At 38.2% G+C, this 27,467-nt stretch overlaps 1 protein-coding gene across 1 annotated transcript in view; it reads right to left on the reverse strand.

Annotated features, from left to right (window-relative positions):
- The window catches only part of LOC106087731 (uncharacterized), a 598,301-nt gene that overhangs the window by 67,577 nt on the left and 503,257 nt on the right, over positions 1–27,467 (reverse strand). The window contains 1 exon segment of the mRNA XM_059367647.1: positions 12,195–12,386. Coding sequence (XP_059223630.1) covers positions 12,195–12,386 — 192 coding nt within the window.

A 27,467-nucleotide genomic window follows, 5' to 3' on the forward strand; every position in this document is an offset into this window, starting at 1 on the left:
ATTTGCCCGAAATTTGATGCGGATTGTTTAATAACCCATCTGAATACATCCGCCAAAGTCGATCAAAATTGGTTCGGAATTGGATATAGCTCCCACATTGTACTTATAGGGTAGGTGTAGGGTACTGTACAGTGGGCACCGACCGACTTTTGCCCTTCCTTACTGGTTTCAAATGGCAAAGTTCCTCACGAATGACACTAGCATTATGAGGGGATAAATACCGCTGAAAACTTTTGCTGATGTTCACGTCAATATTCAAGCCCAGGCATTCAGCATCGTCGGGGGCTATGCTATCATCTGTGGCACGGTGATCTCTTTACAAATATTGCCATGGTCGTTAATATATCCGGTATGCTGGTGTTTTGGATGTGGGGACCAGATACTTGGTGCTAAAAATGGATATTCCGTGCCCCATTCCCAAATACTTTTAATTTAAGCCCCATATTGCTATGGCCGGTAAATATTTCCGTTTTGGGAAGAATTATTGGGTTGGGACGTCTCCCAATCACTTGGTGTCGAAATTGGATACCAGATTCGTTTTCTACATACTCGTTTTCCAATAACTTTCATTTGAACACCATATTGTCCTTTGGGGTTGGGGCGATTCCCCTGGGTCCCTACCGCAAATATTGATACCAAGTTTTTGTTTTTATATTGTCATAAGAGTGCAAATGTTTTCATAAATCGCCCTACTCATCTTCGAAATCTTGAATTTTTGAACTAAAGTCCATTTCGGAACTTAAAAAAACAAGTACAAACGTGGAAGGTTCGGCCAGGCTGAATCTTGGGAATCAATCACCATGGATTTCCTAAAAATTTATACAAAATAAATTTAGTTAAAGGGCATAATTTAACTCTAGGTACCACATTACTACCGAACCATGCAAAATTTAAAGCATTTTTGGGACCGAACAAGGATAATCAAGAGATCGGTGTATATGAGAGCTATGTCAGGTTAAAGACCGTAATTGGCACAGTTGTTGGGAATCGTAATACAACACCACTTACATTGTAGCCAAATCGGACAAATATTGGGACCTTCAAGAGCTCAAGAAGTCAAATCGGAAAATCGACTTATATGGGGCTACTAGCTGAAACCGGCCCGTTCCGCTGCGCCTTCATTAACACGACGCGCAAAATATTTTACTGCCATAACAATTTGTTTATCTACACCCAATCACTATAGATTTTATTTGTACCCCATATAACCATGATTGGCAAATATTCCCATTTGTGGAGAGGTTTTGGAGTCCCATATTGTCATGACCTACTCCTTCCGCTATCAATAAATTATATGGTCTATTGCTCTTTCCAGACCATACTCGTAATCTACTCACTCGGGGTGGGTCCCCACGGTACCTGAACCCAATGTATATTATCAAATTACTACTCCACTCACGAATACATTTCATATGAATCCAATATTATCCCGATCGGACAATTTTTTTTGTGGTGCTTTTGGTGTTAGGGGGAGGGTCCGCCTCCTTACGATATCAACAAATTCTATAGCATATTGCTCCTTCCAAACCATATTCGTAATCTACTCCTTAATACCAATAATTTGAGTCCTATACTGTTCCGATCGGTGCTCTTTTATTTATGCCTGGTGCTTTTGGCGTAAGCTGGAGGGTCCGTCTCCTTACGATATCAGCAAATTCTATAGCCTATTACTCCTTCCAGACCATATTCGTAATCTACTCCGTTATAACTTTCATTTAATTCCTATATTGTTTTATCGTCCAATATGCCTATTTAAGGCGGTCCCCAAGGTATCTGGGCTTAATTTTTAATATCCTGTTAGTACTCTACTCTTGAATACTTTTCATTTGAGTCATATACCCGATTGGTTTACCTTTATTTTTGAGCTAAGGGGAAGGGCCCGTCCATTTACGATAACAACGAATTCCATAGTAATTTCTCCTTCTAGACCATATTCATAATTTACTCCCTAATACCTTCCATTTGAGTCCCATACTGTCCCCATCGGTACACTTTTATTTTTGCGTGGTGCTTTTGGGGTAAGGGAGAGGGTCCGCCCCCTAAGGATATCAACAAATGCTATAGCCTATTGCTCCTTCCAGACCATATTCGCAATCTACTCCTTTAAGTCTTTAATTTGAGTCCTATATTGTCATAATCCTCTTTTATGCCTATTTGATGGGGTTTTGGGTCGGGGCGGCCCCCTAGGTATCTGAACTCAATATTTATTATCAAATTAGTACTCTACTGCCTAATATTGGGTTGCCCAAGAAGTAATTGCGGATTTTTTAAAAGAAAGTAAATGCATTTTTAATAAAACTTAGAATGAACATTAATCAAATATACTTTTTTTACACTTTTTTTCTAAAGCAAGCTAAAAGTAACAGCTGATAACTGACAGAAGAAAGAATGCAATTACAGAGTCACAAGCCGTTGAAAAAAATTGTCAACGCCGACTATATGAAAAATCCGCAATTACTTTTTGGGCAACCCAATATCTTTCATTTGAGTCCCATATTGTCCCGATCGGTCCACTTTTATTTTTTGGGTGGTGCTTTGCGGTAAGGGGGAGGGTCCGCCCCCTTACGATAACAACGAATTCTATAGTCTATTTCTTCTTCCAGACAATATTTGTAATCTACTGCCTAATACCTTTCATTTGAGCCCCATATTGTCCCGATCGGCCCACTTTTATTTTTGCGTGGCGCTTTTAGGGTAAGGGAGAGGGTCCGCCCCTAACGATATAAACAAATTCTATAGTCTATTACTCCTTCCAGACCATATTCGTAATCTCTAATACATTTTATTTGAGTCCTATATAGTCATTATCGTCCAATATGCCTGTTTGAGGGGGTTTTGGGATCGGGGCGGCCCCTAGACAAACAAACATACTATAAGTTTCATATAATAGATATCAGGTTATCAGGTTCCAGGGGCTCAATATGCGAAATCGGGAGTTCGGCTTACATGGAAGCTTAATCTTCCATTAATTAATAGAACACTATTTGCAAAATTTCAGTCAAAAAGGGGAAAAATTGCGGTTTTCAAGGGCACAAGATGTCAAATCGGGATTTTGGCTTATATTAGAGCTATATCAGGTTATAGACCGATTTGGACTGTACTTGGCACAGTTGAAGTCGTAATAGAACACGAGTTCCAAAACATAAGCCATCTCGGAAAAAAATTGCGGCTTACAGAGGCTCAAAATGTTAAATCGGGAGTTTGGTTTACATGGAAGTTATATCAGGTTATACACCGATCTGAACCGTACTTGGTATGGACAAATCGGACAAAAATTTCGGCTTGTAAGGGGCTCAAGCGGTCAACTAGGGGGAACGGTTTATATGGGAGCTATATCCAAATCATAACCGATATGATCCATTGCAATCCCCAATGACCTAATAAGTAGTTGTGCAAAATTTCAAGCGGCTAGCTTTACGCGTTCGACCGCTATAGTGATTTCGACAGACGAACGGACGGACGAACTTGGCTAGATCGACTCAGAATTTCGAGGTGTTACAAACCTCGAGGTTACAGAATTTCGAGGTGTTACAATACAATATTTGAAGGTGTTACAAACGGAATGACTAGATTAGTAAACCCCCCATCCCTATGGTGGTGGGTATAACAAGTGCCCTATTTTCAACACAGGGCCATTCTACACCATCTGTGAAAATGTCCAGAAAATCGGTTTAGCCGTTTATGGGTATTGATCATCCCATAAGTTCTATATGGAACAAACAAATAACCAACAAACAAATTAATTTTTATGTATAAGACTAACTGACCCTGTGTGCTTCGCTACATTCTTAAATGTTTGCGGCCCCCTTTTGACATGGTTAAAATTTGGAAAATATTTTAGATTCGTATTTAACTCTCAAATACCTTTCATTAAAATCTCATATTGTCCCGTTTGGTATTTATTTGGGACAAACATTTTTGGGGTGGGGGGAGGGGGCGACCCGCCTGGGTCTTTCTAAAATTGTTCATACTCTTAAACAAAATGCCACTGATAATTTAACTAAAACTAAAGTAAATTACATTTTTTTAAGCTAAAATTTATTTTTAGTAATGCCTATAAGTTTGTAGATTGTTGTCTAGTGCTGAATAAACCATTTAAGGCATCCTTGCGCATACGAATGTACGAATGAATTTTCATATGTCTGAACGCACATTAATAGGCATTCAAATTACAGATTGCCTAGGTTACTGCGTGCCTGTCTGCATTCACAAATCACATTTCACTTGTATGTATTTTTGCAACATGACATAAAAACATATTTGCTTTCGCACAAAGCTCTATAAAGCGGCTAATGCGCATAGTAGTAGTGTAGGTTCAGGCTTTGTTGCCTATGGCGACCTACCTAGCCAGTCAGTACACGTGGGTGTGCTTATCGCGAACGCGTTTTCCATTCGTTTGGTATTGCCTTCGCGCAAAAGTTAGTGACTGTTTTCCACGTAGTTGAGTTGAATCATTTTAAATGCTTTATTACGTTAAAACATTGTGTCGTTGTGATTGCACGACTCGTAAATCCTGAGCTGTACTGTAACATATGATGCTACGTTAATTTCATTAATGTTTCATTTTCTAAAGCGAAATGCGAAAATACTGAGAGTGGAGGGAATGAAAAAAGCTATTTGTTTTTGACCCCCCCTTACAACATATTTAAGTTGTGATGTGGAAAAATGTTCATTTATTTTTTTCTTTTTCTAAATCTCACGCACTTCATGCATACAAAAGTAGGTGCCCTTAGCGGACATGTCCCATTTATGTATAAAAATTACAACATATGGTCACATACGTCTGCATATGCTAGATGGAATCACATTACAGTCGTAAATTAAGTTAATACCTGCGGTTTATGTACATAAAGTAAAAGTAATGAAGAGATTATTGCGTGGGAAAAATTAAATGTAAAAGATACTAATGTTAGAACACTCTCATATAAATCAATTCTGATGATATACAGAGATGCCTGCAACATGAAGATACTTCTTAAAGTCTTTAGCCGAAAACATGATAATTAAGGTAAAATTTTTAGAACATGGCAGCAAAATTACAAAGGACGGAGGATCGGAAGCAGACATCAACAAGACTAGGAGCCTTTCAAATAAGAACAAACACTTCCCCTGTCGATGTAGAAATACGGAGTAGAAACGGACTTGAATAGGATAGAGAAATGTAATAGACTGGAACTCACAAGGACAGAGAAAGAGGGGACGCCCGAGAAAAACATAGATGGAGAGTTGGAATCAACCCATACATCGGGGAATCAATCCCAGGTATTGGCCAACGATCGTGCTAGATGGAGGGAGGTTGCTGATGTTTTATGTCCACATTGAAACTAATGTGAGTAGCCACTAAGATTTTTTAGATAAAATTTCACTATTTTTTTTTTAATCTGTCTTCACTAAAAGTTGGTTGTTAGGGAACACTTCACTGAAATTTTTGTCTTCAGGGTAATTTAAACTAAACATTGACTGCAAGGAAAATATTTCTGAAATTCTGTTGTTAGAGAAAATTTTACAAAAATTCTGTCTAGGGAAAATCTTAATGGAAAATTTCTCGTCTATAGGGAAAATTTCACTGAAATTTTGGCTTTCAAGAAAATTTTACTGAAATTTTGCTGAATTTTCTTTAGGGAAATTTCACCGAAATTTTGTCCTTAAGGAAAATTAAGAAAATCTTAAGAAAAAATTTCAATGAAATTTTGTCTTAAGATTAAATTTCAATAAAAATTTGTGTTAAGATAAAAATTCGCGGAAATTTTGTGTTTAGATAAATTTACATTGAAACTCTTGTTTGAATAAATTGCATTGAATTTTTGTTTTGCATTAAGTTTTATTGAAATATTTTTTTAAATAAAAATTCACTGAAGTTTTTTGTAGGTAAAATTTCACTGAAAGTTTGGTCTATAGGCTCATTGGAAGTTTGATTTAGGGAAAATTGATTCTTAGATAACATTTCATTGCAATTTTATTTTTTGGGGAAAATTTTGCCCGTAAGTAAAATTTTACAAAAATCTTGGCGTATATTCTTTAAATAGAAAGCACTAATTTATTGTCTAAGCCGGACAATATCCTGCAATGGAATCTCAAGTTAGAAAAAAATTATATTTAAAGTCTATCTTTAGTGGAAAATTCACTGAAATTTTGTCTTGTAAACAATAAACTTGAAAATGAAAAAAAATCGGCAAAGCCCGGCCGGGATTCGAACCTGGCACACAGTGCAACAGCGAGAGCCGTTGCAGTTGTCTAACGTTCATAGCCATCCATACAAATTCCAACAGAAGCACAGAATCATGTGTATCAGGGAAGTAGTGTAATTGTCGCAGAAAAAAGTCTGTCATTACACAAAAACACATGCATTGGGGAAAAGTATAGTTAATAGACAGGGTTGTCGAGCGTGGTTAATGTGGTAATTGAATCATAGGGGCGTTTTCGCAATTAAAACGATCCGAATACAACATATCATTGCGCGGCCTTTGAACCCATCACACCTAATATGGTTGAACAGTCTTTTAACCAAAGACGAAACGCGTCCCATGGAGGTTGGTGTGTGTTGCTATCTCTGATTTTCCTTTTCCATTGGCAAAGAACATCTCCGATCATTGAGCTCGTCTCGACAGAGAAACAAACAAAAATTGTAAAATTTAATCATTTTCGTCCTTACAGTCAAAAAACTAAAATAAAAATTCACTAAAATTTTGTTTCTAGGAAAAATTTCAACGAAATGTTGTCTTTAGTGAAAATTTCTTCGAAATTATGTCTTAAGGGACAATTTCAACGAAATTTTATCTATATAGAAAATTTAATTCAAATGTTGTCGTTGGGAAATAATCACTGAAATGTTGTATTAAGAAAACATTTAAACAAAACTTTGTTTTAGTTAAATGTTTTGTGTGTTGGAGAAAATTTAACAAATGTTATGTCTTTGCGGAAAATTTTACTGATATTTTGTTTAAAGGGAAATTTTTTGCTAAAATTTTGTCTCTGACATGTCCACTGTAAAGCATCCGGACTACCGAAAGAAAGTTTATTATTAACTTATTCACTAAATGATACATTAAGGCAGGCTTGGGATCTGTAGATCTTAAAAGATGTGTCAGCAGAGGAACGCCTCAAGAAGGTTTACTATCCACTCTACTCTGGAATATAGTCATAAATTATTGCCTCTGGAAGAAAAAGGTGTGTCAGCTTATGTTGATGACGTGGCAATTGTGGTTAGAGGAAAGCTTCCAAGCATTCTTAGAGATATACTTCAGAAAGCTCCATGTTGGACATCGAAGTGGACTACCGAAAGTGATTTAGGCGTTAATTGTTACAAGACAGAAGTTGTTCTTTTCAGCAGGAGATACAAGTTGCCTACAGTGGCATCTGCCTCCTTGGGAGGAGAGAATGTTCCATTTACAGAAAGCGCGAAATACCTGGGTATTCGGCTGGAGAAGAAATTGAACTTCAAATCCAACATTTTGGAAAGGGCAAGAAAGGCACCTCTAGCCCTAAACACCTGCAAGAGAGTCATTGGCTAAAGACCGCGTGCCATGCATAGAATATATATTGCAGTTTTCAGACCTATAGTGCTATATGGTGTTGTGTTCTGGTGGACGGCGCTTCAAAAGTCCACCTACTGCTCAATACTTAACCGGATCCAAAGAATGGCTTGTTTGTGCATCACAGCCGCACTGAAGACGACGCCATCTGATGCACAGAATTTAATGCTACATCTTATGCCTCTGTACATTATAGCTAGACAATTTGGTACGACCACTGCCGTGAGGCTAAGGGAGCTTTCTCTTTGGTCACGTGGCGGCTACGGACACTGTGTTATCCTCGATACAATGCCCGATGTTCCAGGCAGTGTGGATTATACCCTACTTGAGCCGCTTTTTGATAAAAAGTACTGTACCACTATTCCTATCCCGGGTAATAGAAGTTACACAGACTTCTATACGGATGTTTCTAAACTGGACGACCAGGTGGGCTTTGGGTTGTATTCTAAAGATCTAAAACTGGTCATATCGAAAAGGTTACCCACTGCAAGCGGAGATCCTTGCCATTAAGAAAGTAGTGGTATGGCTAAGATATAATGTCATAACGACGATTGGCATAAATATCTTCTCAGACAGCCAGGCAACCATTAAATCCCTGGACAACGTATTTTTCAACACAAAAACCGCCCTGGACTGTCGCAGATCTCTTTATCAGATAGCTCAATAGTTCTAAATTCAACTGTTCTGGGTGACGGGTCACAGAGATATCCCAGGGAACTGTAAAGCGGGCAAGCTTACGAGACTGGGAACTACCCTACACATTCCAGGGGAACCAAAATATGCTTCTAGCGACATATATGCTAAGGATCAGGCCCGAAGGGCATAGAACGATACATGGTCACAAAAGGAGGTTGTGGGCATTAAAAAATTATGTGGTCTAATCTAGACTCTTAGAGGTCCACCGCTCTGTTGTCACTGGCTAGAACAAACGTCTCAGTCATTGTGTCCATCATTACCGGTCAGTGTCTGATAGGAAAACATGCTGACGGACTGGAGATTGCCAGTTGTTGATCTTTTTAAAGTGATGTGGGTGGTTCAGCGGTAAGAACTAGAAGGCATCTTTTTCTCCTATTCCTGTGGCATCACAATGGACGAAAGCGTCTAAGTGAAACCTTGTCTCTAAGGTAAATTTCAACTTAAGGCAAAATTTCACTGAATTGTTGTCTTTAGGCTAAAATTTTGTCTATAGACATAATTTAACTGAAATAATGCCACACCGACCACCATAGAAAAGGGGCATATTTACTTCGTCATTCCGTTCGTAGCTTAGAGATATGTTGTTCTAAACCACTACTAAAAAGTTTTCCGACCAAAATTTGATTTAAAATAAAAATAACAAAACAAGTAAAAACGCATTGAGATCGGCCACGCTGAGCTTTGGATACCCAACATTTTATTAACATTTGTGAACAAAATAATTTTTTTTCGGGATATTGGTCTCTATCGAGTAAAGATGTTGAGGGAGCCAAAACTATTCACTATTTTAAATTTTGTCAATTTCGGGAAATAACAGACTCCATATTAGCTCATGGCCTTATTAGGGTCTATACAACACACCATATAAATCCAAACATCCAAATTTCAGCAAACAACAAATGCGCCTTCTATGGACTCAAAACCGCAAATTATCACAACGCTGTATATAGTACGATATTGACGGTTGAAATATGGTCAATATCTCATTGTTTAAAATTTTAGCGAAATCGGACAATAAACGCGGCTATTGTGAGCTTAAGACCCTTAATCGGCAGATCCCACAGTGGGATGAAAATCGGACCAGAAATGAAGATTTGGAAGCTCGAACAATCGAAATGGACCGTCCATCCGACCAAACCCTTAAAGTGGAAAAAGGTAGAAAAAGCCCAAAACAGGTCCATAAGTATATATATATATTTGATCGCCATGAGATTTGAAGTCGATCTAGCCATGCCCGTACGCCTGTATGCTCGCCTGTCAAAAGCACGCAAACTTTCAACAAAGTAAAGTAAGATGCTTGAAATTTTGCAAAAATACTTTCTATTAGTGTAGTTCGATTGGAATTGTTGCAAATGAGCTTTATCAGTCCACGGTTTGATATAGTTTCCAAATAACTCATTCTCTTGATTACACTTTATGAGCCTCTAGAGAGCATAATTCTTTTCGGAGTCGGCAGATTTTGTACTATAACGGGTTTTTATGGCATTTAACAGATGTGTAAGGTATGCTCAGAATCGATTCTAATCCTAGTATAGCTCCCATATAAACTGATCTCCAGATTATAATTCTTTAGCCTCTAAATTGGATGATTCCAGAGAAAGTGCTCTGATAGACAGATTAATTGTTTCGTATTGTCCCTGGTTGCATGCGGGCCACACATCCTGCATGTTGGCGTTTTCCCTTGCCGAAAGAAGTTAAGGTGGCTGAATCGTTATATAGAGGTTTGCTTCTCCTTCGTCGTCATAAATGCTGTGTTGGTCTGTCTGATGCGCCGTTTTATCTAAAGACCTACTTTTATGGAGCTAGAACTTGAAGATCTAATCGACATTTCCGGGCGGCGGCCGCTTTTCTTGTTGGTTGGGACGGCTGCTGGATATAGTGCTGCCGAAAAGCGACTTATGGATTTATTCTTACTCCTGTGGAGTAAATGGTGACAAATGTGGCGCCAAGTCTATCTTTGAATAATTGCCCACGAAAGTTCCATTAAGGAACAGGCAGAAGACTACTTGCACATCATTGAGTGCCGCCCGATTGTACTTTAAGCTCAATGATAAAGGACCTCCTTTAAGTATCCGACTCGAAACGGAGTGCAAATAAAATTGAAAAAACTTAAGTAAATCTTCTATGATGGGTACGTGACATTTAAACCGGGAGAACCTAAAAAAATTTTACTTGATTTTGATGAGAAAGTAAAATTTAATTGTTGGTAAATAATAAGAAGTGGTACCATTTTCTCAAAAAAAGACCTTAAAATGCAAAATTTTTTATCCTAGCTCCCTTTTATTGGTTTGGGGGAATTTTTTCCAAGTTTTATCGTCTCATTCTCCCTTTTATATCGATTCAGAATAGCTACTTTTTTCCCTGGGAGATATTTCCCTTTTTCGAAGTTTGTTTAGAGTAAGGGAAAAGGGATTAGGGAATAAACTCCCAGGGAATTGTTATTCAGAATAGGCCTGTATATATCCTACAGGGAATGAAAAGTTTCATTTGTCATAACTTTTTTCCTACTACTACTACAACTTTTTGCCCTGGAAGATATTCCCTTTTTCGAAGTTTGTTTAGAGTAAGGGAAAAGGCATTAGGGAATAAACTCCCAGGGATTTGGTATTTAGAATAGGGCTGTACAGATCCTTCAGGGAATGAAAAGCTTCAATTGTCATAACTTATTCTTAATTATTTGTTTAAATATTGCTTATCCGTTAAATACATTTGCTAACTAATGTTATCTCTCTTTAAAATAATTGCAAAAAATACTCATCCTTTTTCCAACTGTCCTAGGACCTATCCTACGGTGTTAGAATGGTGGCAATTCGTCACCTCGAGCGACAAACCCTTATAAAAGTGATAGGTTTTTTCCATGAAAGGGGACTAGAACTGGGACCGGTTCCTACCACCAGAGGACCTATCCCATGACAGGTTTAAGACCTGTTCCATTTCCCGTAGGGTACCTCTTGAGCCCCTATGGAGCGCAAGTTTTATCCGATTTGACTGAAGTTGTGCACAATGACTTCTACTATGGTATCCAACATACGTACCAAGTAAGATATACCTGATGTAGCTCCAATAGTATAGCTATTCTTATCCATTACGCTTTGTTTGCCTATGAAAGGATACCGGGCAGAGAATGGTAAATGCTATCCATGGTGAAGGGTGTATTAGATTCAGCCCTGCTGAACTTTGCACGATTTTACTTGCTTTTAGATAAATAGCTCTGATATTTCGTCTGGTTTTCAGTTCCCAGATTAACTTTTTACATATTTTTAAGTCTTGCTTTAGCTCTGTTAAATAGTTGTTGAACTTTTTGCAACATTTTTCTTAAGGTATCTCTATTAAAATTCAATTTTTACAAAAAAAAATATTTCTATTAATAAAATACTTAAAATTACTTATAATTATTTTAATGATTATGAGATTGTAACACTAACAGACATTAAGATAAATTCATTTAGCACAATTTAGTCTTCTACAAAATTTTCCAATTTTCGTTGAATGATTCAGACAAATAATGAAATTTAAAATGCTGTTACAAGTTTGTATCCAGATAGCAGACACCACGTACAGGAAGAAGACAACATCAATTGCTATTATTTTCTATTTTTTGTAATTAATTTTTCCTTCTAAATTAGTTAAGCTACTTCTTAAGAGTTATGGCTAACCTTAGAGAACGAGCCGTCTCTAAAGGATGGACTCTAAAACATACACAAATATACACACCGACAAATGAGATAGCAGACATATTCGCTCGCTCACAACAACCCACATCCACTCACTCACTCACACTCACACTCACAAACGCATACAAAATGAACTTAAAGCTTTACTTTTACTTGTACGTTCATACATTGAAAATGTCTTCAAAGAAACATGAGAAAGAAAAGACAAAAAACGCATGGAGATAGGCAGGCATTAGTAACTAAAGTCATAGCAAAAATGTTAACAAAACAAATTATACTGTACCGCACGAACCTCCCTGTGGGAAGAATTGCGAATAGATCACTTTGAAGGTGTCCTCCTTGACTACGCCCGTGGGACACTCAGCCTTAAAACCGCGATAAATTCGCTTGATTTCATCCTCTGTAAAGCGGGTGGCCCGACTCAAGGCACTGAGCGAGTCGGGGCGATAACGAGCTGGTGTTTCAAATTCTTCAAGTTCGGAATCTGCGGAGAGAGAGAAAAAAAGAAAATAAGAGGATTAGTACTTTGGTGGTTATCCCCAACATAAAAAAATGAGCAAAATTATGTTGCTAAGACTTTGCAAAACTTGGTAAATGAAGCGCAAAAGCAACAGACGGTTGTGTTTATCTTGCATGGATTAACATAATCCCCTGGAAATGATGCAAACACTAAAATTGTTTTTCCACATAAACCCATACACATTTGTGTGGATTTGTGTTGGGATGTTCAACATAATTCCTTTGACTATGGCTTCTTGATTGGGTTTGGTTTGTTTTTTTTTTTTTTTTGTTTGCTGCTGATGTGTTTTGAACTGATTTACATATTTTTAAGACTAATATTTACTCACATATTCTTCTGTGCACTAACCTAAGATATGATTTCCATTTTATTCCCTCTTCTTTGCTTGCGAATTTACATTTTCTATTGATTTAAATCTAAAGGGATTTGTGCACTTTTGCCTTTTCCTGTGTTATTGACTTAGTGCTGCGGTAGTTTGTTTAAGCTTAAACACATAGTGACAGCCAGAGGTCATTGAATAAGGACAGCATAATATAAACAAGTAAATAACGCATTAAGTTCAGCCGGGCCGAACTTTGGATACCCACCAAGTCGGTTATATATATATTAAAAACCTTTCGTCATAATGTAGTGGAAAATGTATCATTTATGAACCCATAGCAGCTTTAACTTTTGTCCGATCTCCACCATCTCCATCTCCATATAGAAGGCTATGTAAGGGTACCACATTCATCGGTTAAAAAGTGCACCTTTTATTTGACCCACTGTGTCAAATTTCAACAAAATCGAGTATAAACATGTTTTTATTGTCCCAAGAATAGGGATATCGGTATATATGACGGCTATATCCACATATAGACCGATCGATTTGGTCGAATTTCGAGGGTCCTAACCCAACTCATTGTGTCGTATGTAGGGATGTTTGAGCACAATCAAGCAAAGAAGGGATTTTGAAAATCTGACCACAATCGAAGATTTGGCAGCCCGAAAGATTTTTCGAAATGCAAAGGAAACCAATTTTGGGGGCCTGCCAAGAGGCGCCCAGACCATCTAGAGCCTTGGAATTGCACACGATCTCGTTAGCATCTCAGCTCCAACCATTTCAAATTTCAAGAGAGGGTAGAGATACCCGTTCTCACACGACATATTTCTTGATAGTTTTTTTCTCCCACTGTGCGCCAGCTGCAGTAGTGCTGAGACGGTGGAGCATAGCTGGCATAACACCGCCACCCACGTAGGAGTTGCAACCACGGGTGACGAAGGCAGGAAATGAGGTACTAATAGCTCTCACCATATTTCGTGGTGTAGGGATTTTTGAGCACAATCAAGCAAAGAAGGGATTTTGAAAATCTGACCACAATCGAAGATTTGGCAGCCCGAAAGATTTTTCGAAATGCCAAGGAAGCCAATTTTGGGGGCCTGCCAAGAGGCGCCCGGACCACCTAGGGCCTTGAAATTGCACACGATCTCGTTAGTATCTCAGCTCTAACCATTTCAAATTTCAAGAGAGGGTAGAGATACCCGTTCTCACACGGCATATTTCTTGATAGTTTTTTTCTCCCACTGTGCGCCAGCTGCAGTAGTGCTGAGAGGTTGGAGCATAGTTGGCATAACACCGCCACCCACGTAGGAGTTGCAACCAGTGGTGACGAAGGCAGGAAATGAGGTACTAATAGCTCTCACCATATTTCGTGGTGTAGGGATTTTTGAGCACAAGAAAGCAAAGAAAGGATTTTGAAAATCTGACCACAATCGAAGATTTGGTAGCCCGAAAGATTTTTCGAAATGCCAAAGAAACCAATTTTGGGGGCCTGCCAAGAGGCACCCGGACCACCTAGGGCCTTGAAATTGCACACGATCTCGTTAGTATCTCAGCTCAAACCATTTTAAATTTCAAGAGAGGGTAGAGATACACGTTCTCACACGGCATATTTCTTGATAGTTTTTTTCTCCCACTGTGCGCCAGCTGCAGTAGTGCTGAGACGGGGAGACGATGGAGCATAGCTGGCATAACACCGCCACCCACTTAGGAGTTGCAACCAATGGTGACGAAGGCAGGAAATGAGGTACAAATAGCTCTCACCATATGTCGTGGTGTAGGGATTTTTGAGTAAATCAAGCAAAGAAAGGATTTTGAAAATCTGACCACAATCGAAGATTTGGTAGCCCGAAAGATTTTTCGAAATGCCAAGGAAACCAATTTTGGGGGCCTGCCAAGAGGCGCCCGGACCACTTAGGGCCTTGAAATTGCAGACGATCTCGTTAGCAACTCAGCTTTAACCATTTCAAATTTCAAGAGAGGGTAGAGATACCCGTTCTCAAACGCCATATTTCTTGATAGTTTTTTTTCTCCCACTGTGCGCCAGCTGCAGTAGTGCTGAGACGGTGGAGCATAGCTGGCATAACACCGCCACCCCCATAGAAGTTGCAACCACTGGTGGCGAAGGCAGGAAATGAGGTACTAATAGCTCTCACCATATTTCGTGGCGTAGTACCAACATTATTAAACGCGGCCAAGCACTGATAGAATTCTTGAATACTAACATCTTCATACCGCCTAATATTGGTATCAGTACTACTTCTGTTTATATGATTTGGGAGGGTGTTATAGATGTGACAATATGTTTGGAAAGTCTAATCGATGAGGTTCATAAAGCACTTCTTCTCGCTACACTAGGTTAAGAATAGAAAACCAACTGAACAAAATTCAGAAAAGTAAGATCTCGTTGAAAGTACGAGCTCGAATCTTGGCAGGAACATCAGAAAATGTAAAAAAAATGTAGAATGTAAAAAAAGGCACCGGAATCTGAAAAATGAGACTGATCTAAGGCTTATTATTACAGAATTTATGGTAAAGGAAGCCTTGACGACCTTCCAACCATTTAAGTCACTATTGAAGTAGGAAGCGGATTATCCGGCGCCCCATCTGGCCAATATTTTTACAGCGTTCCTAGGATTTAAATATACTCCGAAAGTCGGGCAGGGGGCAAGGTTGATATTTGTACCCAAACCCGGCAAGGCAAGCTATGCGACATCAAAGGCCTACAGACCTATATGCCTTACGTTTTTTCTACTAAAAACAATGGAACGTAATGTGGATACCATGATGAAGATTAGGACATAGAGTGAACTGCTGACACACATACAGCCATCCTATGTCAAGAGAATGTCGGTGGAGGCGGCTTTGGAGGAGGTTGTGCATATATATTGTAGAAGAATCCTTCGATGCCAAGACGTACACATTGGCGGTATACATTGACATCGAGGCGGCTTTTAACAATGTAAGGACTGTTCTTGATATCTGACCCATAGACATACACATTAAGTGTGAGGCAGGCACAGCAGCTATGAGCCTAAGGGCGATGGGGTAATGGATAGAGGATAGAAGCCGGTCACAAAATCACGGTATGGTCGAGCGACAATAGCAAACCTGGAAGGAATGAAAGAGGTTTCTGATGGGATACCTGAGACAACAATTAAGTTCGAGTGCAGGGCGCTGCTGCTAGCGGCTCAGTCTTGGATTGACGGACCTCCGATACTGCCTTCTGGAAGTTCATGCCACACGGATGGATCAAAGGTAGATGACAGATTAGGCTGGGGGTCTACATTGAGAGCCAAGGGACTGAGATCTGTCTCCGACTGTCTGACCATAATACGGTCTGACAGGCGGAGATCCAGGTGATCGCAGAATGCGTGAGGTGGTGGGATGTTAACGCGAAGACGTCGAGTGTAAACATCTGTACGGACAGTTAACTCGCCATCAGGGTAATAACAACCAGGACGATAAGGTCACGAACGACCTTAGAGTATAATAAGGAGGTTAACGCCTTCTCTGAGGATTGCACAATCTGCATTATGTGGTTCCCGGGTCACAGCGAAGGAATGAAACAGCAGATAATTTGGCAGTGAAGATCAGACAACAAAAATCTTGGTTAACCCGAAGACTTCCGGGTCGACGCAGTCCAAGTTAAGGGCGTGGGCTACGAACGCGCATTTAGCACTGTGTAATAGCGAAACTGTTGGAAGGACGACGAATATCCTATGGGGAGATTCGGATATTTAGGAGACGAGGCTTTACTGAAAGGAAGTAAGAAGGAGATCACATAGCTTTCGATAATGGGACACATAGGACTATGAGCGCACCTATGCAGAATATGTGCAGCAAGTTATGGCATGTGTAGGGTATGCGGGGAAAATGATAAGACGTTGCCCAGTGGGATGGGGAAACAATTAGTGGAAACAAGTCTGCCATTTTCGAACGGATAAAAATATCATCACGAAATTCAAGATGGTATTAGCTAAGGGGTTAGTTAAATGATGTGCGAAATTTCAGGGCCCTATATGACCCGAAGGCCCATTAGTGGGCCTTTTAGGTTGGTCACCTCGGCTCTTCAAAATTTTGTTTGGGCTGCCAAAAGCCCATTTATGATCCGATTATCAATTTTTGTTGGAAAATGCTTGAAAAAACCTGCTCTAGTGTGGATGACATATTTTATAACATCTGGGAAAATCCACAAACGAAATCTTTATATTGAAATTTTCGCAAACGCTGCTTTCTAATGAAGACACTGCTCAACCAAAAAAGTAAATTTTTGAATTTTGGTTTTCAAAAATGTGTGGATTTAGGACTCATTTTGCAAGTCCTAACCTTTTCAAATATGTATTTTTATGCACATTATGAGCAAAATGTGTACCCAAAGTTACATTCTCGCCAAAATCGGAAGACTCAAATATTGAAATTTGAAATGTAGGCGAGGTGTTTGTTAGGCGATATGCAACATTTCAGGGCCTGAGAAAGCCTCGACCCTCTGATTAAGTCATCCCCTACCAATTTTAGTACTCGCTGAAAATTTTCATCGTGGTCCTATTTTCAAAATTTCTTTACTTGTTGGAATTTTTATTTTTCCAGCAAATAAAAATTTTGAAAATCGTAACAAAAAATGCGCTTTTGGCTGCCCAAACAAAATTTTGTGGGGCCGAGGTGATTAACATTGAAGGCCCATCAATGGGCCCCCGGGCCCTGAAATTTTACAGGCAAAAATGCTTTATGATAAAGGGTGATTTTTTAAGAGCTATAGAAAAGATAAAAAAACACATAAATTTCATAAAAATTCATGAAGTCATTATCATTGAGTCTCGAAAGAGAAACAAACAAAACTTGTAAAATGTAGTGATGTGCCTGTTGGGGCAAAAGGCAAAAAACTTGAAAATAATGACTTTTAAAGCTCACAACAGGCAGATTACTGCAACAGGTATATGATCATAGTGTCATGGAGCGGATTAATATCCGCACCCTATTTTCAATCTTAACTAACTTAAGCTATAATACACTGGTCCACAGTATTGGAGGAGGGAAAGTTATATTTTTAAAGAGTGTTTTTGAAGAAAAGTTTAATTTTATATGTTTCCTTATATTTGCTCATTCTCCAGATTGATGCCGTATGACTTGCAAAAAGTTTGTTTCAATCTTTAATGGAAATATTTTCTCCATTCGCTCACATACGCTCACACACATGTGCATTAGTGCTGGACTTATTGAAGATTTGCATATTACAACACTTCTTGTAAATGTGCATGAACTTTAAAAGTTTAAAGCACTTTGGTTGTTTGCAAACCCTAAGGGCCCAAAACCATTCGGTCTAAAGGATACGCAATAGAAATATTTAGCATCCTTAGTGAGTAGAGCTTGATTTAGTTTAAGAAACGGAAGAAACAATTTCTGTTTACTTCCATAGGGACTTCAAAAGGTTAAATATGAAGAGATGAAACACTTATAGCAACAAGGAGGAAGTCGTATATATGGGAAAACAAATATGAGATCTATAGACGTGTAAAGAGAAGAAGTGAAGAATGTTGGAGTATAGACTGAGTAAAAGTAGACTTGAAGTTGGTGGAGGGGTTAAAATCAGTTAAAGACCCGTTTTAATTCGAACAAGAAACTTGTTTTGAGAAAGCATCTTGGAATACCAACACTCTCCATTGGTATATTAATAGACCATGATGTTTTGTCCTCATTTAATTTACTGGAAACTAACTTTTTTTCAGGGTATTTTTCCCCATTGACAACTTTTCACCAAGAGATAAAGTTGAAGGATCCTTAAAAAAACAATTTCCACTTTTAAATTTTCTCCAACGATACCATTCAAAGCGCACATTTATTTTGCATTCTGACATAAGTAGCTTCAAATAATTTGGCCATTTAAAATCATTTCATCTCAAAACTTTAGGCATAGAAAATAGGGTCAAGGTGAAGCAGACAAATGCCAAAGAGGCATAGGTGCAAGTAAAAGAAGAACACACACACACACACACAAAATATTATCATTCTAAAATAAACTTTTTCAATAAAACTTTGAAATTGAAGTTTGGCTTGTGCGTCGTCAGCAGGCAGTCAGGCCGCTGGTATAACTTGCTGCTGCCATCATGAAGTTTCACATAAGGAAACAATGATTTCTATGAATACATTGCCATGATGATAGAAAATTAAGTAGTTGATAAACTGCAAAAATGTAAAAAATGAACACAAAAAAACTATAAACATCGGAAGTAGAGGAGGAGGAGAAGTTACTGATGAAAATTGGATAAATGACTTGAAACGGAAATAATAAATTGTCTCAAAGGTTTTGCCAGGATATCACAAAGTGCCTTTGCTACAGAGAATAACAAATAACAATATATCAACTAAAAATTATTCATTCTTCATTTATTTGGCAAAATGAAGAATGAATTCCTAGAGAGTTGTTAAAGTTTTTTTTATTCACTCTCTTTCCCATTTCCTGATACTAACAAAAGGAGATGCGTATGCATGACATTCATCTTTAATACGCTTATTTCTCAAATCCCATTTCACATTTCATTAAAACATTCAACACTAAATCACTTTTTTGTCTTCAACAATAAAACAGTTCACATAGTGATATCATGGCAGGATGTCCTTACTTATATTCCATATTCCCACTACTGACGGAATAGAATTCTTTGTTCTGTTTTTACGACTGTTGTGCAATTTAATATTTTAAAACTTTAAAATGAGTTTATAAAACTTTTATCTTTTAAAGGTCATGAAATTTTCTTCTATGTTTAAAACAGAGCACAGCAAAGCTTAGAGAACACTCAAAAATTTGGGCAATACATACACTTTGCAGTTCAGGGAAAGATTCTTGGTTAGATGTGTTTTTTTTTTTTTTAAATTTGAGAAAGTGGTAAATGTGAATGACACACAGATAGCATGCTGAGATACGGAAAGAACATTTCACAAACTGCTAGTGTACGACGATGGCGGCGAAAAGGATACCGAAGAACCAATCAATAATGATGGTATAGAATGTTTACCTCCTAGTCATAATGAAGTCCAAGTAGCAGTGACCTGACTGAAGAACAACAAGGCAGCAGGAGCCGACGGGTTACTCGCTGAACTATTTAAGACCGGAGGCAACGCATACCCGATGATTAGAACCTCTGCATACTATGTCCCGTACACAAGAAAGGAGACAAAGACGGAATGTGCCAATTACAGAGGAATAAATTTCCTCCCAATGCATACATGATACTCTCGAACGCACTTGTGAAAGATTAAAACCTAAAGTCAATGAGATAATTGGGGCCTATCAATGCGGTTTTAGACCTAGTGAATCCACCCTATACCAGATATTCACACAACAAATACTGGAAAAGACCCGAGAAGGACAAATCAACACCTGCCATCTCTTTGTTGACTACAAAGCCGCATTCGATACCCCATCAAGCCATGTCTGAGTTTGGTATCCCTGCAAAATTAATAAGACTCTACAGGATGACACTTGCTGATACGCGGTCCTTAGTAAGAATAGGAAAGAATCTCTTCGAACCATTTAATACCACACGAGGTTTCAGGCAAGGAGACAGCCTATCGTGTGATCTCTTTAATATCCTGCCGGTGAAGATTATACGAGATGCAGATATGAATATATATGGCACACTAATCACAAGAGAACACATGCTACTCGCCTATGCCGACGACATCGATATCATAGGTCGATCACCGGAAATAGTAACTGCAGCTTTTGAAAGAATCGAAAGAGAGTTAATGAAAATGGGTCTGGCAGTAAATGGAGGTAAGACGAAATGGATGGTATCAACTCCCAAAACGCTTTATGCAACCGATCAGATAAAGAGTGGGCTCGAGCCCGATAGCCCCAACCCCCGGCTACGTCCCTGATGGAAGCTATCGAAATCACGATAGCGATCGAACGCATACAGCTAGCGGCTTGAAATTTTGTACATATACCTTATATTGATGTAGGTCATTGGGGATTGCAAATGGGCCATATCGGTTTAGATTTAGATATAGCTCCCATATATACCGATCTCCCGATTTGACTTCTTGAGTCCTTACCAGCCATCAGCATACGCTGATGACATGGCAATTGCGGTTAGGGGAAGTTTCCCAGCACTCTAAGAGGTAGCTCTACTTGCAACAGCGAAATGGGTTGCCGAATGTGGTCTAGGTGTAAATCCGTGCAAGACAGAAGAAGTTCTTTTCAACAGGAGATACAAGTTGCCTATAGTGGCATCTGTCTCCTTGGGAGGAGAGAATGTTCCATTTACAGAAAGCGCATAATACCTGGGTGTTTTGAACTTCAAATTCTACATTTTGGAAGGAGCATGAAAGGGAACTCTTGCCCTATTCACCTGCCATTGGCAAAAGTTAAGGTTGAGACCGAACGTGATGCAAATTTTGCCCATGAACATTCCACTAAGGAACAGGGGCAAACTTCTCACAAATCAATGAGGTTTTCTGTACGACTTGCAACAACTGTGCCAAATACGGGTCAAATCAGTCTATAACCTGATATTGCTTCCATGTAAACCGGTCTCTCGATCGTCCTGGTTCGGTTTCTAAAAGCTATAATTTTTGCTGGTTTCATAGTAGTTTGGTATGCGGAATAAGACTATGCCCTTCAACTAAAATTATTTTGTTTAAATTTTTAACAGAATCCATGGTGATGGGTTACCAAGATTCGACCCGGCCGAAGTTAGCACGCTTTTACTTGTTTGGTCTTAAAATCTCATTTAGATTCCACAGCAGGATATTGTCCGGCTATAGACCATTTCGTTCAAAGCTTTCTATTTAAAGAATAGCATGAAAATGTTGTCTTTCAATAAAATTTCATTAAAATAATTTTTTTCTTCTTTCGATAGAAAAAAAATTCATTAATTTTTTGCTTAAACATCTATTTTTTATCTTAAAAAAAATTATTAAAAATTCTGTTTACAGAAATTGTATGTTTGGAGGAAAAAATTCATTGAAATTTTTCGAAGATATTAAAAAGATTTTAATGAAATTTTGCCTTTAGAGAAAATTTTACTGGAATTTAGTCTTCAGATATGGTTGTACGTTTCCTACAAATAGAATTGCAATATCCTATTGTGCACCTGAAGACAATGGCAAAGGCAAACACAATGCAATAATCAAGTACGACACCAAAAAGCATCACCATCACTTACGGCGTTCGCATCTGTGGCACATGCCATATCATCACAAGTGGGTGGCAAAAGTCATAACAATGCCATTAAGTGCCTGTCACATGGCCGTTGATGCTGCTGTATCTAAGGAACACAATTGTAACAATGAAACTCAAAGACCACTAACAACTACAGCTCGCACATTATTCTTCCCCCCCTTTCATCATGTGGGTGAAAAGATTTGAAAGCTTTGTCTTCTTGGGATTTCTTCCTTTATTACCTTCTGCTACTCCATAAAGGGGATAAATGGTAAGTCGTTGCCTTTTTTACCTTATGGAAAAAACTTGGAAACATGAAAAAAGTTATATGTCCTTAAGGTCTTTAGACAAACAATGCTAAAACACAGATGCAATAGATGGCTGAAAACGGTCTACACTGAGTGTATATTTATTATGTGTATATATTGGGTTGCCCAAAAAGTAATTGCGGATTTTTCATATAGTCGGCGTTGACAAATTTTTTCATAGCTTGTGACTCTGTAATTGCATTCTTTCTTCTGTCAGTTATCAGCTGTTACTTTTAGATTGCTTTAGAAAAAAAGTGTAAAAAAAGTATATTTGATTAAAATTCATTCTAAGTTTTATTAAAAATGCATTTACTTTCTTTTAAAAAATCCGCAATTACTTTTTGGGCAATCCAATACATAAGTCCGTCCCATGTTATAAGAGAAAAATTTTGTTTTGTAAATATATGCCCACAAAGATCTTAACCGATTTTGATAAAATTTAGCAAAGGCTTTCTGATGGCTATTGAAACATTCCAAGTCGTTAGACAATTCTAGTAACTGTGTCTTCATAAAAGTAAATGGGGCAAATTTTATATATAGAGCTATATCTAAATTTGAATCGATTTTTTTTAAAAATCATAGCGATTGTATTGGGGCTTAAAATGCGATATGTGGCACATTTTGTGATTTTTTGGTTATAAATTCTATTTTCACCAATATTACAGAAAAGCGACTGACAGACTATCAGTACAGAAAAGATACGCGGGCAGACGGACATGGCTAAGCCGCAGCAAAAAAAAAAAGTTTTGAGTCAAACTGTAGTTTTATTATATCCACAGTAGTAGCAAAGGACACAATTAAATGTTTCAACCATAAACGGCATATAAACAACCACTTTGCTTACGAATTCCATGTTAGGACCTAAACCCCTTAACTGTTTTTATTAATAAATAAAATAAAAATAATTGTTGTTGTTTGGGACATTCTTATACACATATTTGTGTGTGTGTTTGTATGTTAGTTTCAGTAAATATTTTTTATGTATAAATGTGCTTTTTATTTGCCTTAAGTACTTGATCTTTGTGCCAATGCTTAAAATACAGTAAGCGTAACAGAAACAATAGACAATAGCTAACCAGTCGAAAATCGAAATACATATGCATTCAAAAAGTGCAAAATACGAAGCAGGTCTCGGTCAAAATTGCAAAAGAAACAAGTTAAAAGGTATCAAGTTCGGCCGGGCTGAACTTTGGATGCCCACCACCTCGAGTATTTATGTAAACCACCTTTCATCATAGTCCGTTTAAAAATGCATAATTTATGCATCCATAGATGCTATATCAAAATATGGTCCGATTTGCACCAAATTCGGTACGGACTTTCAGTAGTCTAATAAATACAAGTCACTCTTTAGTTGTGTAGAACAAAATATTGCGGCCAATACTTTAAATCGAGAGATCGGTCTATATGGCAACTATATCCAAATCTCTACTGATGTGGGCCAAATTAAAAAAGAATGTTAAAGGGCTTAACATAACTCACTGTCCCAAATTTCATCGAAATCGGACAATAAATGCGTCATTTATGGGTCCACGACCTTAAATTGGTCGGTTGGTTCAAATCTCTAGCGATCTGAACCAAATTGAAAAAAGATGTCGAAGGGCCTTACATAACCCACTGTCCCTAATTTCGGAAATCGAAATCGGACAAAAAATGCGCCATTTGTGGGACCAAGACCTTAAATCGGCAGATCGGTATATAGCGCAGATATATCCAATTCTGGACCGATATGGGTCACATTGAAGCAGGTTGTTGAAGGGCCTTAAACAACTCACTGTCCCAAATTTCGACGAAATCGGACAATAAATATGTCTTTTATGGGCCCAAGAACATAAATCGAGAGATCGGTCTATATGGCAGCTATATCCAATTCTGGACTGATCCGGGCCAAACAGAAGAAGGATGTTGATTGGCCCAACACAACTTACTGTCCTAAATACCAGCGAAATCGGACAATATATGTGCCATTTATGGGACCAAGACCTTAAATCGGCTGATCGTTCTTTATCGCAAAATGTAAATTTGCCCATGAACCTTCCATTAAGGAATAGGGCCAAACTTCTCACATATCAATGAGTGCTGTCCGATTTCAGTTTTAAGCTCAATGATAAGGGGCCTCCTTTTTATAGCCGAGTCCGAACGGCGTGACGCAGTGCGACACCTCTTTGGGGAGACATTTTTATATGACTCCCATACCAAATGGTACAGTACTTCCCAAATGTCGCCAGCAATAGAAGAGGATAACCACCGTTGAAAATTTTAATGATGTTTTCGCCAGGATTCGATCCTAGGCGGTCAGCGTCATAGGCGGACATGCTAACCTCGCAGTTATATCCAAATCTCGAGCGATCTAAACCAAATTGAGAAGAGATGTTGAAGGGCCTTTCACAAATTACTGTCCCAAATTTTGCGAAATCGGACAATAAATGCGCCTTTTATGAGCCCAAGAACTTAAATCGAGAGATCGGTCTATATAGCAGCTATATCCAAATACGGGCCGATATTGGCCAAACAGAAGAAGGATGTCGAGTGACCTAACATAACTACCTGTCCTATATTTCAGCGAAATCGGTCCAGAAATGTGCCATTTATTGACCCAAGACCTTAAATCGGCAGATCGGTATATATCGCAGCAATATCCGAGTCTCGAGCGATCTAAACCAAACTGAGAAAATATGTCGAAGGGCCTTACACAATTCACAGTCTCAAATTTCGGCGAAATCGGACAATAAATGCGCCTTTTATGGGCCCAAGACTTTAAATCGAGAGATCGGTCTATATGGCAGCTATATCCAAATCTGGACTCATCTGGGACAACTTGAAATAGATATCGAAAAGCCTAACACAACTCACTGTCCCCAATTTCATCGAAATCGGACAATAAATGCGCCATTAATGGGCCCAAGACTTTATATCGAGAGATCGGTCTGTATGGCAGCTATATCCAAATCTGGACTGATCTGTGCTTTTTATGGGCCTAAGACCTTAAATCGGCAGTTAGATCTATATGGGGGCTATATCATATATGGGCGCTATATCAAGATATAGTCCGATATAGCCCATCTTCGAACTTCACCTGCCTATGGAAAAAAAAATAATCCGTGCAAAGCTTTTGCTTTAGACTAAAGCGTGATTTCAACAGACTGACTGACAGACATGGCTAGATCATCTTAGATTTCTACGACGACCAAGAATATATGGTCGGGAATGAGTACTTCGATGTATTGCATACGGATTGACATAATAAATATACCCCCATCCTTTGGTAATGGGTATAAAAATTAAAAGTCAAATATCCCCGAAACAAGATGAGATATTGGAGACCTCAAGCGGATTCTTTGCAGGAATGTTTAAGCACTATCCAGCATAAAATCTGAACACAAACGAAGATTTGACAGCCCCAACAAATTTTCGAAATACCGAGGTAACCAACTTAAGGTGTCTGGCAAAAGGTGCCTGGACAACCTAGAGTCTTGAATATCTCTTTGATATTTGAAATAATAAGAGATTTCAAGACTCTAGGTTGTCCAGGCATCTTTTGCCAGACACCTATATTTTTTACTAGTTTTTTTCGGTTTAATCCCACTGTGCGTCTGTGAAAATCACGAATTCGGCCAAACGCGAAAAGCTAGTCCCTTGCACAGATACTTCTATTGATGTAGGTGGTTGGGGACCATTTTGGTTCTGATTTGAATATAGCTCCTAAATAAAGTGGTCCTACGACTTGAATTTTGAGCCCCTAGAAGCTGCAATTATTATTCGATCGGGCTGAAATTTCGCACATTATATTCTGGATCTACCTTCAACGATAGTGTCAAGTATGGTCCTCCAATATAAATCCCATTGGGCTGAAATTGCCTATAGTGTTCCGTTATGATTTTCAATATCCGTGGTAAGTGTATTGCTCGCTTATAAACGATCCTATAAGCCGTCTTTGACCCCAAGAACCTTTAATTTTTTACTGATTTGACAGAATTTTTGTACGTAAAGTACACGTGTGTCCTTCAACCAAGTTTATTTGACTTAATTTCTAGTAGAAACCATGGTGGTGGCCATCATCCCGGCCAAATTTAGCATATTTTTACTTATTTCCTGTTTAATATTCTTTCAAATACCAAATTGCAAATTCTTTCAATTGAAATTGCAAAGTGTAAACCCAACCAAGGAATTTTTAGCCAGAAACTTTAAATCTATAAATAGCATCACAAACTTTGCAATAGCTTTTCTAAAAATTCCTATCTAATCTAATAGTTTGGTTTGATAAGTTCTGGTTCATAAGATTCCATCTGGATTACAGCGAGGACCACATGACCAAGCACATTTTTCCACATGCATTCTTTTCAAGAAATTGAACAATGCATGTTTGAATAAATTTCTTGCGCTTGACAGTGCACAAAAACAATTTACACCTTGAGATATCTCTTAGGACATTTTATATAAGTACAACGCTCACACACAGGCACCAATACAAAAAATAGCCTTTTCCGTTACTGTTCATGTCAGTTGTGGAATGGTAAGATTCCCTTCCTCAAGGGGAAGGGGGAAATATGAAATTTAGTTTGCATAAAAACATTAGACGTTGAAAAGATGAGCTCATGTGCATAAAATATGTTCATATCTAAGGTTTTTCTTTTATTTTCTTTTCCGTTGACACTACGTGTTGTGTGTGCAAGGAAATGGCGTCTCTAGAGTACATTTTAGCCATGCTTTCTCTCACGTCACACCACAACCAAATGCCAAAAGGGATGGTTGGTAATGTTATAAGCAAAAATTGAGATTATATGCCAAAAACCGACACTACAAACGAGATATTGTGATGCTGTTGTAACTTGGTTGAGTGGACGAGTACGTGAGCTTACTGTAATGTGTTGATGGAGAGGCAAAGAGAGAAGTGGAGAAGGCAAGAAAGAGAGGGGGAGAACTAGATAAGTAAACGACTAAATGGTTTGTGAGTACCATATTGTGTTGCAGCCGGTTATTTTTAGAAACTTTTGAGTTAACAATGCAAAGATATTTTGTATCTATGAAAACTATGTTGCAGTTTGTGAAACATTATAATTTATGGTGTATACACTTACGTGCATATTCAAAATGTATTTTAAAAATTAAATCTTTTCGTAATATCTTACACATGGCTTCTAATTGAAACGCTTTTTAAATTCCATTACTCATTGTATTAATAGTAGATTATAAAAGCGTTGCACTAAATTTAATGCCGTTTTGTACTTAAAGAAAGGACAAATGAACTATCTTTT

Source organism: Stomoxys calcitrans, chromosome 4, assembly GCF_963082655.1.
Source record: "Stomoxys calcitrans chromosome 4, idStoCalc2.1, whole genome shotgun sequence".
In the NCBI taxonomy this organism is placed as follows: Eukaryota; Metazoa; Arthropoda; class Insecta; order Diptera; family Muscidae; genus Stomoxys; species Stomoxys calcitrans.